Source organism: Hydra vulgaris, chromosome 13 (genome assembly GCF_038396675.1).
Source record: "Hydra vulgaris chromosome 13, alternate assembly HydraT2T_AEP".
Classification (NCBI taxonomy): domain Eukaryota; kingdom Metazoa; phylum Cnidaria; class Hydrozoa; order Anthoathecata; family Hydridae; genus Hydra; species Hydra vulgaris.
Genome location: NC_088932.1, coordinates 28,722,371 through 28,739,002, shown reverse-complemented (window position 1 = coordinate 28,739,002; position 16,632 = coordinate 28,722,371). Strand labels below are relative to the sequence as shown.

Sequence of the window (16,632 nt, the reverse complement as noted above, 5' to 3'; positions counted from 1 at the left end):
CATTTTGGTCTGATGCAAATCAGACTCAGCTACTGTCTAATTGAAAGCTTCCTAGGGAAAGCATATTGGGGTAAGCAAAAATATCTAAATCTTGTTAATCTGTATTATATCTGTATTGTATTATATTGGATAATGAATGCACAATCTCCTCGATTCTACTCACTAGTAGTGGCTATCAACTGTTTCTGTAATCTTTTGAGGATGCATGGTAAAGGTAGCAAGGGAAAAACTCAAAAACTTTCTGAAGCCAACTTGTGTTTTCTACAAACTCTGTGGTAGCTCATAATAAAACTGATTCCATTAATAGTTGTAAAATATCAAAATATCACCAACATCTTTCTTACCTTAACGGTGTCACTGTTAGTGTTTTGATGTGGATTGTCACATAAGAAACTTTTGTTACAACTCCAGGTTGATAAGCAGAAATAAAGTAACTGCATTTTACATAGCTTAAAGTGTCAAGTATTATCTTTGCTTGATTCAAGTTCTTTCTAACAATTGAAATCATACTTTAGTCTTGACAAAAAGTAATGAACCAAAGAAGAACAAGGTTCAGCTTCTGCTCATAATTATTACAATAAGTTGATATTCCTATCTTGATGAACGGGGAAACTCTTACCGTGTTCTTCTTTTTATTTTTCATTATCTTTTAATAATCTTATTTGTCTTTAATTCATTAACATTCAATCTATTATAAAGTTAGCACCTGCTAAGATTGCCTTTATCATGCTTGCTTTTTATTATGATGTCTTTCTCTTTTAGAAAATGTCCAAAAACACTTTGCAAATGCAGTTGCTCAAATTCAAAAGGTAAAATTGCTTAAGGTTACATCTCTTTCTCTATTCAACAAATGCTCTTATAACTGCTGCTCAAGCAAGCTATTAACTCTTGTTACCCTAGCTAAAACATAATTTAGCTCCATTTAACAATTTTTTTTTTTTTGCTACTGTTTGTAGTAATTCTTGTATTAACAATAATTACAAAATATTTTATAAAATTACCATTGCATTGCACTTTTGGTTGACAAACACTCAAACTAATGGTGTAGTTATCTTTCCCTTTTTGCTCAATTATCCATGGACTTTTATTCAAAGGTGATAAATCAAATGTAAATTCACGAGTTTTTAAAACACAGCTATTCTTAACAATCTGATACTTTAAAGAGCAGGCAAACTCAGTGTACCAACGAATTTTGAAAGAACATTTTTCATATATTTCTTTTGTAAACTCAGGGCCATAAGAGATACTCTTAAAAAAAAAATTTTAGAATTTAGACAGTAAAATTTTGTATATAATATTTATATATACATATATATATATATATATATATATATATATATATATATATATATATATATATATATATATATATACACACACACACTATAATATTTATATATACATATATATATATATATATATATATATACACACACACACACACACACACACACACACACACACACACACACACACACACACACACACACACACACACACAGATAGATATATATATATATATATATATATATATATATATATATCAAAATTACAATTACAATTTAATTTTTTGTGATAAAATTAAAATATAATGGATTGCTTTAAGTAAAATTTTAAAAGTTTCACAAAGTTATTTTCAAGATGATTTTTTAATTTTTGCTAAAATCATTTATTTTATAAAACACATATTTCAAATATATCATAGCCATCCTCAGCTAAAATATATTAAATGCTTAAATCAAATTAAAAAAAATTAAGTTGAACTAATAGAGACTTTATAATTAAAAAAGCATTAAAAGTGCAATTAAAAAATGTAGCAAGTGTTTTAAAAAATGATAAAAAAAACTAGATTGAAAGTGTCATTTTGACATGGTTCTTTTTTTTATTAACAGTGGATTTTTCCCACTTTATGTACATGTATTTTTCAATTTTGGATTCGGCCAAAATTGAAAAATACATGTACATAGTAACAAAAATATATGTACATAGTAACAAAAATACATGTACATAGTAACAAAAATACATGTACCTGTAACAAGTTTATATTAAAGCTCAAAGAAAGCATTTCTTTGAGCTTTAATATAAACTTGTTACAGGCCGAATCCAAAATTGAAAAACTAGCATGATTAAAACTATTAAAACAGCATTTGTTTTAAAGTTCTCAAATGCAACTCAAAGTTGCATTTGAGAACTTTAAAAAGATCGTTAATATCATGACTATGACTGAGACTAGTGTTGCTTATTTTATAAGCTCTATCAATTAAACATTTAACCAGACTTACTTGGTAAAAAATGAAGGAAAATGAAGTTGCTTTTTTTTTTTTTTTTTTTTAACATCTTCACTTCCGACAAGACTGTAAGCAACCACTATTAGAGTTACTAGATATTGAAAAAGAAAAGATGAAGTTTATAAAGCAAGATAACAATTAACAGACAATTTAAAAGATTGAAAATTATATGAATCCGGAAAACAAGATAAGGGGAGCAAATTCCAAGAAAGTTTTCAAGAAAGATCGGAAGAAAGAGTTAATTATAGAGGATAAAGGGTAGATTACTCATCGAGTACATTACCATTCATAAATAAAGGAAAATCTAGATTATTGTGATAATGAAAAAAATTGAGTTTTATCCAAATTAAAGATCACCAGCCACTGAGAGCCCATGCTGAAGCAGAAGTGAGATCCTTTTCAAGCTCAAATGCCCCCTCCAAGCAATCAGAGAGTGTTGGCTTCTGATCAAGATAAGAATAAATAATAGTATCATCAGTGAACAATCCCACCCAAGATGTAAGAATTTCTTGGAGATTGTAATTGTAAGTTGTAAATTAAAAAAAGTATGGGGCCAAGTATTGAAGCTTGAGGAAACCCTAAAGTTAAAGGAAATGAAGAAGAGTGCTGTCCATCAAGGACAACTTTTATACTACGAATAGTAGGAATCTGCCCAATAAAATGGTTTAAAATAAATTACCGTTAACAAATCAGCAGTAGATTAAGAAGATCCAAATCAATATTGATGATCAGAGAGTAAGTTATTAGATTTAAGATAAGAGATTAAGTGTTTCTTAATTAAAGACTTAAAGACCTTGCTTATGATAGAAAGAAGACTAATGGGTTGGTAGTTAGACATGTTAGATTGCTCTCCAGAGTTTTTGAAAATAGGGGTAACAGATGCCACTTTCCAGCAGGCTGGAAAACAAGACACTGATAAGCACTAGTTAAGTAATTTTGAAAGTATAGACGACAGCTCTAGAGAATACTTCTGCAAGACCATAACAGGTATGTTGCCCGGACCACAAGCTATATAAGAGTCTAAGCAGGAATCACTTTAGATACACAAGCTGGAGTGATACGAATGTCAAGCAATGGATCAACCTGTTTGTCAGCTACATTAGGTAGGATGTGATTAGTTCATACAAGAGATAAGATTGATGAAAGGTCCTTAACAAACAATTCAGCTTAGTCTTTAGGTGAGGTAACAAAATCTTAACCATACACGAGAGGAGGAATGATAGATTTGCGCTTATTATAGACCCTGTTGAAGATTCTCCAGAAATCTCTAGAGCCTAATTTAATAGATAAAATACAAGAATTTGTGACCTGAGAATAGCAGGCTTTAGCATTAGACATAACCATTTTACAATGGTTTCTAGAAGTAGTAAGCAGATGTCTTTTCTGGAGAATTGTTTTGGCGATAGATATTGAAGTAATGGTTACGATTGGAAATTGCAGCAGCACGATGAGAGAAAAATCATGGAGAAGACGGAGGCTTGACTTGGTTGAGAGGGAATAAAAGATTCCATGTTAGCCTGAATCCAAGAAGTTACATAAGAAGCACATTTCTTAGCAGGAAGATGAGAGATTTCTACCCAAGGGTCATTGAAAATCACAGAAAGAGTACCAGTCAGCTTTAATGATAAGATGATTCTGATGATTAAGAAAAATGAGTTTTCGACTGTGATCAAAAGTATCTAAGAATAAATGTGGCACTGACTAGGATCAGAAGCAAGACGTAAGTTAAGTGGAGAATTTAAATGATTCGAATTGTCTGAAGAGCGAGTTGGAAAGTTAATTATTTGTATTAGAGATTGAGAAAGGCAAAAGCTGATGGCCTTAACACCTGTAGAGTCACTGACACTGGAACCTAGTCATTCAGTGTGATGAGGATCAAAGTCACCAACAACAGCAATATTGGGTGAAGGATAAAGAGAAAGAGGTTAGTCAATTTGATCAGAAATAACATAGAAAAGAATGCAGTCTTGAGATGAAGGAGAGCAATAAATAACAAAGAGAAAGGTGATAAAGTGAAGCTGTGCTAAACAAAAACACATAAAAGATAGTCTGTAGATTCAAACCTAGTTTACTGACAAATAGGTGAATTCTTATGAATGTAAATGTCCAAGCAAAGCGTGCGACAATTGGAGTCTTTACAAATTAAAGGAAGATTACCATCAATACTTAGATCACAAGATAAGATAACTGAACTCAAATTAGTCTCACAAAAAGCAAGCAGGTCCGTTGAACTTTGCAAGAGATATGACTAAACAGAAGAGTTTTCATTCACTAATATTCATGATCTTCGAAGACCACAAATACTAGTGAATGATAGATTTAGAGAACTTTTTTTTGTTTTTTTTGTTATTCATCTCCTCAAGGCCGATAAAGCCACTACAGATGAGGAGGCTACTTAATAGTGGTTATAACCCTCTCTCAACTCTATAACTCTGAAACACGAACCTTGACGAACAAGGCCGCTGCGCAGAGAAACAAGTTGAGCGTGGTACTACCAGGGACGTGGTGGGGATCGAACTCGGAACCTCTCGCTTATGAAGCGAGGGCTTTACCACTACACCACTACCGCATACTTATTGATGACGATGGTTTTTTGTTTTTCATAGTTTTTGATACTTCAGTCATTTTATAAATTGGATAGAGAAATTGACTCAAACACAGATAGTAATCAGTACACTATCTAAGAGTCCAAGCAATTGCCTCATTACTACTAATAAACCCTAAACCAAAACAAAGGGCTCCAAATGTGGCCTCAACAATGCACACCAAAAGTACAAACAGGGACACTATTCATGTGCAACATGGCACTGTCAGCGATCGAGGTTGATATTTGACCAGGGCCAGGGCCGATAAAATATAGCTGGGGCCATGGCTGGGTTTGTGACCGGGGCTGCATAAACATTTATACATCCTAAAGTATATTTTTTTAAATTCAAAATTCATGTTATATTTTGTATATATATGCATATATAAATACCATTATGATCAACATGATCATCATAACATCATTACCATCATCATAATCATCATCATCACCATCATCATCATTATCTGATCATCTTCTCTTTCAGCAAATACTAGATCATATAAATATTAGTATTTATATGGTGTAGTTTTTGTCAAAATTTATATAAAGTTTATATAAAAATGAAAGGATATTGTATGCCAGCATCTAAATAAATAGGAAACATATGTTTATATCCATAATATGTATGTATAAAGCGCATCTCAGAAGCTTTTAATCCTTCTTGACTAAAAGTTTGGAAGCTTTTATTCCTATTCTTCAATTTTAAGTCAAGCCTACTCTACTCCTTAAGTCAAGCCTATTCTACTCCACATTTTTCACTATCTTGAGCAGTTGCTTTATTAAAATTAATTATTTTTTTCATCTTTTTTACAAGAACATCTATCTTAAGAACAAATGTCTTTGTATTATTCCAAGAAGCCAATATAAAAAGGTCTTGTCTAATGTTAAGCTCTGTTATTTTCAGTTTACTAAATCTTGTATCTTATATCAGATGTTAGGTTCTAGGGGCTTTTGGTCAGTTTTCAACAAGGTTTTGAGATTATTAAATTATTTCTTTCTAACTGCAGCATTAAAGTTATTCTTGAAGGCCTACACTCTTCTTTATTTTATGTAACTTTAAGGGTATCATAAGGTTCTAATTTTGCTTCTGTATTGTTTCTAATTTACAATATCGATCTTCATGAAAATTTTACATCTAAAGTGGCTCTATATGCTAACAACTCAACTTGCTGACTTTTGTCTTGACAAAAATCTTCACTTTTTAATTGCTTAGAACAAGCAGCAGATTTTTAATCTGATCTCTCTTCTTTTTTCTTTTTTTTCTTTTAGATTATTCACCTCCCCAAGGCCCGAGGGGGCCACTACAGTCGAGGAGGCTACTCATTTTTTTGTATTAATTATTTTTTTAGTTGTTATTCGTGGTGCAACCCTCTCTCAACTCTTTAACTCCAAAACACGAACCTTGCCGAGCAAGGCCACTGCGCAGAGAAACTAAGTTGAGCGCGGTACTTCCAGGGACGTGGTGGGACATGGTTGTAATGCTGATGTCAACCAACTCATCAATCAAGAAGAAGAGCTCATATATTTTCCAAACTGTTATGTTATTACATCGTATGTTTTAGTAGCAAGAACTAAGCCTGTATCACCAGAACAGGAACCGCCCAATAAGTAAAATAATTTCCACCCAATTTTTCATCTTCATAAGTAAATGAGATGATGTTCAGGTTTAATACATTTCTTTAGTACTTCTCCTTGAGGTGAGTTTTTTTACTTGTTTTAGTTATCTGATTGAACTTGCAATTAACCCCAAGACAAATTAACAGTTTTTTTTTGTTTGTTCTGAATCCCGATTTTCAATAGCAATTTTGACTTGTCTAATTTGTATTTATCAATCAAAATATCTTTTATATCAACATCATTTTTCAGGAGATGTTTAACACCATGTAGTAAAGCATTTGCAAGAGCTGCACCTTCATTTGACAAACACTTGTTTCTGACTAATTCCATTGCGAATCTTGGAAGTTTATCCAAGTTTTATTTTTCAATAGGATTATTTATTGGTTTCCATTCACTTTCATCCTAAAAACAACCTAATGCTTCTATAACAACCTAAAGCTTGCAGTGGCTTATGGATTTTTATTCTGGACTAAAAATGCACAATTTTCTACAGACAACAAACTTATTTATTTACTGCAAAAAAATATTGCAATGTTGGCATTCCTATATTGATGAATAACAGCCCTCTTTTTCTCAGACTAAGTCTAAAAGCACATTGTAAATGTAATAAGACCTGCTTTATCTGCCAAGCTTGAGCCACTCTCTCATTGTTGTAAGGCTGCATTTCTTTCTTTTTTTTCTACAAATGCCATCATGGTCAATGCTCAAACGAGCTATCATGTCTATTACGATAAACCAAAACTTATTGTTGCTTGGCTTTTTATTCAACAAGTTGCATACTTTTACTGTATCTGTCCCTTCATGATATAAAAACTTTTATTAATCCAGTTTTATTCCTTGCACATCAAAAAAACCTTACAACTTTTAGCCATGTTTTTCTTTTATATACAACCTAAAACTTTTTAAGTCTTCAGTTAACCATTTCCGAGTACTTTGATTTATTCCCTATTTTAAAGTAACTCATAACTTAATAGTGGTTGCTCACAATTATGTTGGAAGTAAATTAGATTTTTTTCTAGCCTTGGCTATCAACACCTGTTAAATCTTATAGTTTTGCCAAAGTCCAGTTCGAAAAAAGTCTCATTTTTAGTCGGGGGCAGGGCCCCGGTCACTTACCAGCTATCAGTACTCTGATATTTTACAGCTGTTAATGGAATCAGCCTCTCTGAGAGCTACCACAGAGTTCGGGAAACATGACTACCAGCCGGCCTCAGAACCATAAAACTGAGTTTTAGAGCTTAACCCTCATTAGGAGATAATAGAATGAGTTGCTTAGTCATAAAAACAGACACAAAGAAGATCCAGCATTCAACATCCTAAACTGGAAACAATGTATTATAAATACATTTGCCTCTTAATGTTAAATCTTTTTAAAACTGAAAAAGTTTATTTAAAGTCCCGAGAAAGTTTTCTAATGAAAAACAGTTGTAATTGTGGAATTGTTTGTTTTAATTAGAGTTAGGTCCAAAAAAGATATTTTTGATTTAACTTTGATTGTATGAAATGTAGAACTGTTTATTAATATATTATTAAATATATTGTTCATTATCGATATACTCCAAGAATAAATGTGATTTTCAAATGAAAAAACACCAAAAATATTACCTACATAATCTTTATAAAAAGGTGGTTTTTCTCTGTTAAATGATTTAATTTATTTATCTTTTTATTAAAAAGATAAGTGAATCAAATCATAACATTTTCCATAAAAAGATTAGTACCTGTTCTTGCTAATTTTTTCATGGAAAAATTTCCCATAAAAAGATTAGCAAGAACAGGTGCTAAGGGACAATCCATAGCAACACTATCAATTTGATCGAAAATTGGTCCTTTGAAGAGAAATTGAGTTTAAGATGTTGCAAAATTGAAGAGAAATTTTTTAAATCACTTTTACTAACTTAAGATTGCCTTTACTATTTAAAATGCTACTGATGGCAATATCTATTATTTCTTGTAGTGGAATATTGGTATATCAACTTGTAATATCATAAGATACTAAGAAATGTTTATGAAGATTAGCTTGGTTTGCTTCTTTAGCAAAAGTGAAAGTGTTGCTGATTTATTTATAGTTTTAACCACACTAGTTTTTCAATTTTGGATTCGACCTCCAACAAATTTATATTAAAGCTCAAAGAAAGCATTAGGGGTGTTCAGAAGAAAAATATTTTGGAATTTAGAAAACCAAACCATCTAGATTTGAAGCAAATATGTTTAAACGAACTCCAAAAAAATTTGAACACCATTGAATTACTCTTTCCTTGCCCTCCAAGGACATATTTTGTAAAAAAAGGAGCTCAAAATGACTAAAAACAGCTTATTTTTTTCTTGGGGGCAAAACTAATATAAATATTTTTAATAACTTTTATTTCTAGGACATAAATAAATATATGAACTTTAGATTAAAATGGTATGATTTTTTTTCCTACCTAAAAATAGTATAATTTACATTTTTAATTAGCTGAAATTTAGTTATTACGCAGTGAGACATTTTTATTTAGATTCATAGTAAGATTTACAAATTTATAAATTCAGAATCAGATTAAAATTACTCATTTTATGTATATTTAATATTACTAATATTTTAAATAGAATGAAACAACATGCTCTTATGTTTTAGCTACAATTTTACTTATCAAAAACAATTTATTTTAAATATTTAACAAGGTTTTCTAGCTCTTTTGCACTGAAACAGGTCGTTAATGACAGTGTAGTAATAAATCAATAAATAAAGAGTTTGTCTAGCTTGTCTATTTAAAACTACTTTGTCTTGTTTGTCTAATTAAAACTACTTGATTTTATCTTTTAAAGGATAACTTAATGTTTGTTTACAAAATTGGTTGTAATAAATTAACTTTAAATGCTCTGTAATAGAAATAGTTGACAGTTTTTCTGGAATGTTGATTTTTGTTTCAAATTTTTTTCTCTCAAAAATCACATAGCATTTATGCCCGCCATAATTGATATTTTAATTTTTTTTTAATGATATATAATGCCTATCTATTTATCTTTAAAAAATGTAGTAAAAAGTTTTGAGGTGCAAATATAATGCCTTCTATACTCTATTCTAAAACTCTATATTTTGGTATTATATTAAGTTAGATTTTTTGACGAACTTCTAAAATATGTAGTCTTGGTTAATTTGGTGATAATTTTTTATATCTTAAAGATTTTTAAGTGTTTGAGCACTCTATTTGTAGTGTGTTTTGAGGACTCTATTTGTAGTGTGTTTTGAGCACTCAATTTGTAGTGTGTTTTGAGCATTCTATTTGTAGTGTGTTTTGAGCACTCTATTTGTAGTGTGTTTTGAGTACTCTATTTGTAGTGTGTTTTGAGCACTCTATTTGTAGTGTGTTTTGAGCACACTATTTGTAGTGTGTTTTGAGCACTCTATTTGTAGTGTGTTTTGAGGACTCGATTTGTAGTGTGTTTTGAGCACTCTATTTGTAGTGTGTTTTGAGCACTCTATTTGTAGAGTGTTTTAAGCACTATCTTTGTATTCACTTGTATCTATTTGTATCTATTTTCCTTACAGAATGCACCTTTGGTAGTATTTGAGCACTCTATTTGTATCTATTTTAATCTATTTTCCTTACAGAATGCACCTCTGGTAGTGTTTGAGCACCCTATTTGTATCATTTTCCTTACAGAATGCACCTCTGGTAGCGTTTGAGCACTCTATTTGTATTATTTTCCATACAGAATGCACCTCAGGTAGTGTTTGAGCACTCTATTTGTATCTATTTTCCTTACAGAATGCACCTCTGAAAATGCAACTCTTGCAAAGTCATAAAATCAGACTTTTCTTTGTAAAAAAAAAATTAAAAAATTTGACAGTTTCTTCTACTTAGATTGGTGGATCACTTGCAGAGCTCATTAAAGCAGAAGAAACTTTTTCTACAGAAAGCAGTCTGTTTTATTTTTCATTTCCGTTGTTGTAATTATTGACATATTGTCGCATCATATCAACAAGCCTCTCTCCAAATTTTTTTACATTTTATTTGCATATTTTTTGAAAATTTAAACAAAGATTGAGTATACCAGTAATCAGAAGCGCCAAAAGCCTTCATGCCTTAAAAGCCTGTCTTTTATACTTTTCTGTTAAACCGCAAAAGCAAAACATAAGGGAAGAAAACTTATCTACCAAAAAGGCTAAACCTAGTAGATATTTTTCTCTTTTGGCACTTTTATTCTATTTCTTTACTGCATATCTCTAAGATCAACAGCAGCATGATTCAGAATGGCACTTGTCACTTCTACTTAACATTTGGTAAAACATCACTTATCGTAGCCATAATAGCAATGTTCCTAGCATAAACATCGATTAGATAATTTAATTTCTGTTGCTAATTTACTGTTTAATTGCGGTGGTTATTTTTAGTAATTCAAAGTTTTAATTTATTTCAATTTTTGATATAATTCAATTTTATTTTGATATAATTCAATTTTAATACAATTTCAATTTTGATATAATTCAATTTTGATATAATTCAATTTTAATTAATATAATTCAATTTTTGAGCCACTAGGGTAAAAATTGAATTAAAAAATAAATCAAAACTTGTATTAGAAACTTGTATTAGAGTTCATTTTTATAATCAGACTCCATTGATTGCACTTTCTTTGTTCTTTTTTCTGTTAATCTCTGCAAGCATAAAAAAATTTTAACTGATATAACTAATAATAAAATATCTTCTAAAATTTTAAAATGTTAAAACTTTTCTACTAAACTAAATATCCTCTGTTCTAAAAATGAACTTTCTTACTCCAATCAAATCTTCCAAAAATATCCTTAAACTTATATTGGGCAGATTTTTATTATGTCTTTTTATGTTTTTCAAATCTGTTATGCTTAAGGACTGTTTTTAAGGTTTCTGATTTGAAAAAACCAGAAAAAATCTTAAAAAGTATACTAAGATAATAATAAGTATACTTTGATATTAATTTAGTTGTAACTAAACTTACAGTTTCGTTATAACTAAATTAATCTTTTTAATGGTTTATTTAGGTTTAGATGGTTTATTTAGGTTTAGAATTAATCTTTTTAATGGTTTATTTAGGTTTTAAGTAGATGTTGTAAAATACCCATGCCTGTTAGAAGTTAAATCTCTAAATATAAGTTTTTTTTATTGAGATTATTTAGATTGAGCTTTTCTTATATATCTCTTTTACTTTCTTTATATGAAAATAAATTAAAATAAGTTTCTTAAAAAGTAAAATATGCCAAAAATTTTATAATTTAATAAGAAATAATTTATTTTTTTATTAAATCTTGCTCACATTTTTTGCTCAATTCACACAGGTTTCCTATTCCCTTGTACATTTTCATTGCAATTTATTACTATTTATCATTACTAACTTTGATTTTAATATTTGTAAATCTTATTAAAGCAACACTGCACTGCTTAAAATATAATATATGTCAAGGTACTTTGTATAATATATTTTTATATTGTAAATAGTATAAATAACATGTTATATTTTAAACATATTCTATGGTCTTTAATAGAAATCATAAAACTGTAGTAGTAACAATAGCAGATATTTTTTTATTCAAAATAGTTATTAAACATACATAAGACGAGTAATTTTATTCTGATTTACATATCTAAACATTATTGCGAAATTAATATTAAATAACAATGTTCAAATTAAATTTTTGTAAAGGTTTTAAAAGCAACGCTGCATTGCCTAATAACTAAATTTCATTTGATTTAAAATGTAAAATTATACTATTTTTAGGGGAGAAAAAAAAACCATACATTTTTTTAATCAAAAATTCAGATATTTATTTATGTCCTAGAAAAAAAATGTATTAAAAATATTTATGTTAGTCTTTCCCTCAAGTGATTTTTCTTGCCCTCAAGTAATGCTTAAAATAAGCAGCTTTTAGTTATTTTGTGATCCTTTGCTCAAATTTTTTGGGAGTTAGTAATATTTTCTACAAATCTAGATAGCTTGGTTTTAAAAATCTAAAATTATATATATATATATATATATATATATATATATATATATATATATATATATATATATATATATATATATATATATATATATATATATATAGATATATATATATATATATATATATATATATAGATATATATATATACTACTGTGATCAAAAAGTAAGGTGAGTTTATAATTTAAACTTCCGCCCTTATTCGAATCGTCCAATCTTTTTTATTTTTAAGTTGGTAGGAATGTCATTAACATTTGCGCCAAATTACATGTCAAACTCATAATTATTTTTTTTTGTTTACGCTTGTTTCTGAAGTACCAAAAGTGCATTCGGCGATTTTCACGATGTCTAATTTTGTTGAGCAAAGAAGTGCTATTAAATTTTGTTTGCAGAATGATATTTCTGCTGCTGAAACATATCGAATGTTGCAAAAGGCCTTCGGTGAAGAGACTATGTCTCAAAAAAATGTTTACAAGTGGTACAAAGACTTCAAAGAAGGCCGAGAACGTGTTGATGACTTGGAACGTTCTGGACGACCATCAACTTCGATTGATGATCGCCACATCAACAAAATCAAAGAATTGGTGCTTGCAAATTGTCGGTTAACCATTCGAGACCTTGTTGACATGGTTGGAATATCATTTGGGTCGGTGCAAGCGATTTTGAAGGATCATTTGGGCCTCAGAAGACTCAAATCACGTTTGGTGCCGAAATTTCTCAATTTCTTTGAAAAAGAGCGTCGCGTCAAAACGTGTGAAGCAATGCTTTCTGACTATCAAGACGTCTACAAACAAATTATTATTGGCGATGAGACTTGGGTCTACGCATACGACCCTGAAACAACCAACCAATCGAGTGAATACCATGAAAAAGGCGAGCCGAGACCGAAGCAACCACGTCAAAGTCGCTCAAAAATCAAGGTCATGTTGACTGTTTTCTTTGATTATTGTGGTGTCGTGCACTACAAATTCCTTTCAACTGGCCAAACTGTCAACAAGAAATATTATTTAAGCGTTATGCGACGTTTGCGTGAAGCTATTCGCAAAAAGAGACCGGAATTATGGGCCAATAACTCTTGGATTTTGCACCACGATAATGCGCCTTCGCACACAGCACTGGTTCTTCGTGAGTTTTTCGCCAAAAACTCTACCCATGTTGCTCCACAACCACCGTATTCGCCCGACTTAGCACCGTGTGACTTCTGGCTGTTCCCAAAGCTCAAGAGACCACTCCGGGGAAATCGTTTTGAGTCCATTGAAGAGATCCAACGTGAATCGGCACGCGCATTGAAGGCTATCCCTACCGAGGACTTTTTGGCATGCTTCGAAGACTGGAAAAAACGTTGGCAAAAGTGCATTGGGGCCGGGGGGGATTATTTTGAGGGGGACGATACAGATTTGGAAGAATAAATAAAGATTTTTCATTTTATAAAAAAATTCACCTTACTTTTTGATCACAGTAGTATATATATATATATATATATATATATATATATATATATATATATATATATATATATATATATATATATATATATATATACATATATATATATATATATATATATATAAATATATATATAATCATATGGCTTTTCATTACAAAAAGCAAAAAAAAATTTATTTATAAATGCAAAACAGATTTTCTTTAATTTAACAAATTAGCCATTATGTGAATAATGCCTAATATAATATAAATCAATAGATATAATCATGATACAATAAAATTAATTGATTTTATTGTATCATGATTATATCTATTGAAATTAATTAATTAATTGATAAAAACAAACTATAAGATAGCAAACTTTACACCATAAGTTGAATAAGATATTTTATATAAACCACCAGACAATATTTATGTATCAAACCATATTAAATACAATTTACAATATTACATAATATCATATATATCAGCAGTATATAGACAAATGAACCTACATCAGCAGTATATGGACAAATAAACTTACATAATCAGTATATGGACAAATAAACTTACATCAGCAGTATATGGACAAATAAACTTACATAATCAGTATATGGACAAATAAACTTACATCAGCAGTATATGGACAAATAAACTTACATCAGCAGTATACGGACAATTAAACTTACATCAGCAGTATATGGACAAATAAAGATGATTGTAGTGGAGCAATTATTTAACTCATTTTTGTAAAAAAGTTCAATATTTTCTTCATCGTTTAACTTTAACATAGTTGATTCACTGATACTTCCTACATTGCTTTTATTGTAGCATGCTGATGCTCCAACAGGACAATCTGTATTTTGGAGATCAGCGCAAACATTAAAGACTAATTGTTCGTTTTCAGAATTAAAAGCCAAGTGTGGTCCTAATCAAAAGAGAACAACATCAATCTTTATAATGGCTACGAAAGTAATAAAAAAAGTATAAAAAAAATAAGAAGAATTAAGAAAAACCTGAAGAATTCTGCAGCAGAAGCATATCAATCTTATATCCATACTTATTGATAAGATAGCAAGGTATTTGATTTTTATATACATGTTTTCCACACAACTCATTTGATGAAAATTCAAAATATGCAACACAATTTGATTCTTTAACAAATTCCAAGTCTCCCTATAATTATTTGATAAGCATATTAAAAGCTTATAAAAGAAACCAAGCTGAATATTAACATATGTACAACTTACCAAATATTTTCCACAAACCAATTTGACACGTGCACTTAAAGATATTGACTCATTTAATGGACATTTTTCACCATTTTTAATAATCATTTCACTATTTGAAATATCCACTGATGATTGTACTCCATAACTTTTAGGATAATTTAAGTTTCCAACTGTTTCTTGAATTAATGTAGATAATGAAGCTCCATTATTTGTAAAGTTGCAGAAAAATAATGAATATATTTTTATATTACTGTTATTTGTGTAATCAGCTGCTTTCCAAACCCTAAATAAACCATACATGTATAAGTACATACTTTAATTTAAAAAATAAAATTGAGATTAAAGTTTATGTCATTTTATGAATTTCAAAACTTTTAAGTATTTTACTGTTATATGTAGATAATATAGAAGTTGATTTTTAAATATAGAATCTTATATAAAAATTATTGAATTTTTAATTTTATATATTTTAATTTTATTCAATCTTGCATCAACAACTTGATGTATGATTAACTTAATGTAGCAATTAAAAATAGACAAAAATATAAATGTAAAATTTAATGTGGTCTCCTGTAGCTTTATAACATGTCCAGAAGTGCATAAGCAAAGGCTCAAACAATCTCATGCTTAATTTGTGTAGGATAACCAACCAGGTTTTTTACATCTTTTTCTTGAGGTAATTAAGTGGTGTTATTATCAGGAAATAGTACACACTTTGACATGAAATTATAAGATATATTACAAATTTCTCTGTGAACAGTGTTGAATTCATATGATCAACCATTACTTCATGTTGTTATAACTTCCAGATTTAGCTTGTGCTATAGTAAAGGCATGTAGATAGTAATAGTTATGTACAATAAATAAATCTGAAATTTTATACAAATAAACTTTTATTGATATAACTTTATTATTACTAAAAATAATTAAAAGAAAATTTTTATTATTCAAAAACTTTAATTATCAGAAAAAAACCTGTTGAAGTATATACATACATATAGACTTTATATATATCAAGTCCAATGCATACATTTTTCATTATATAATGAAACAACTATATAAATATATATGTATATTTCATTTATTTACAATAAGAAAGTGTAATATATTTATTTATTATAGAAAAATGAATACTAAATTGCTATACTTTTATTGTATAACATATGATTACAATGTTATATTATGCTACAATGTAATAATATTCTATTAAACAATAACACAATCATTGTATACAATATTTATATATACTACATATTACAGATAATTGTATACAGTTGCACTATAATTGTATACAATTGCCTATATTAAATATGCCTATTTAATTTATCTATTAGTAGGGAATTTCAACATCCCAAACAGGTGAGGTTTCTTAGCCATTGTAAAGAAAACGTACTGGTAAGTTTAAAAGTAGATCATAAACCTTGGACCTATTCAATAAAATGTTTAACACTAGGAAAAACAGTATAAAAGTGATTGGGGCCCCAGCTAAATTTGGGACTTTTTACAAACCCGGCCCCAGCC

At 29.3% G+C, this 16,632-nt stretch overlaps 1 protein-coding gene across 2 annotated transcripts in view; it reads right to left on the bottom strand.

The window, feature by feature from the left end:
* LOC101241409 (cation-independent mannose-6-phosphate receptor) overlaps positions 1–16,632 on the bottom strand; it is a 59,994-nt gene that overhangs the window by 31,858 nt on the left and 11,504 nt on the right. Inside the window, exons 2-5 of one of the 2 annotated variants that reach the window (XM_065815455.1) lie at positions 15,130–15,394; positions 14,896–15,055; positions 14,569–14,807; positions 1,002–1,248 (exon numbers count right to left, since the gene is read on the bottom strand). In XM_065815455.1, the coding sequence (XP_065671527.1) occupies positions 1,002–1,248; positions 14,569–14,807; positions 14,896–15,055; positions 15,130–15,394 (911 nt within the window). Of the gene's footprint in view, positions 1–1,001; positions 1,249–14,568; positions 14,808–14,895; positions 15,056–15,129; positions 15,933–16,632 lie in introns of both variants that reach the window. The other variant, XM_065815456.1, reaches the window with a different exon arrangement.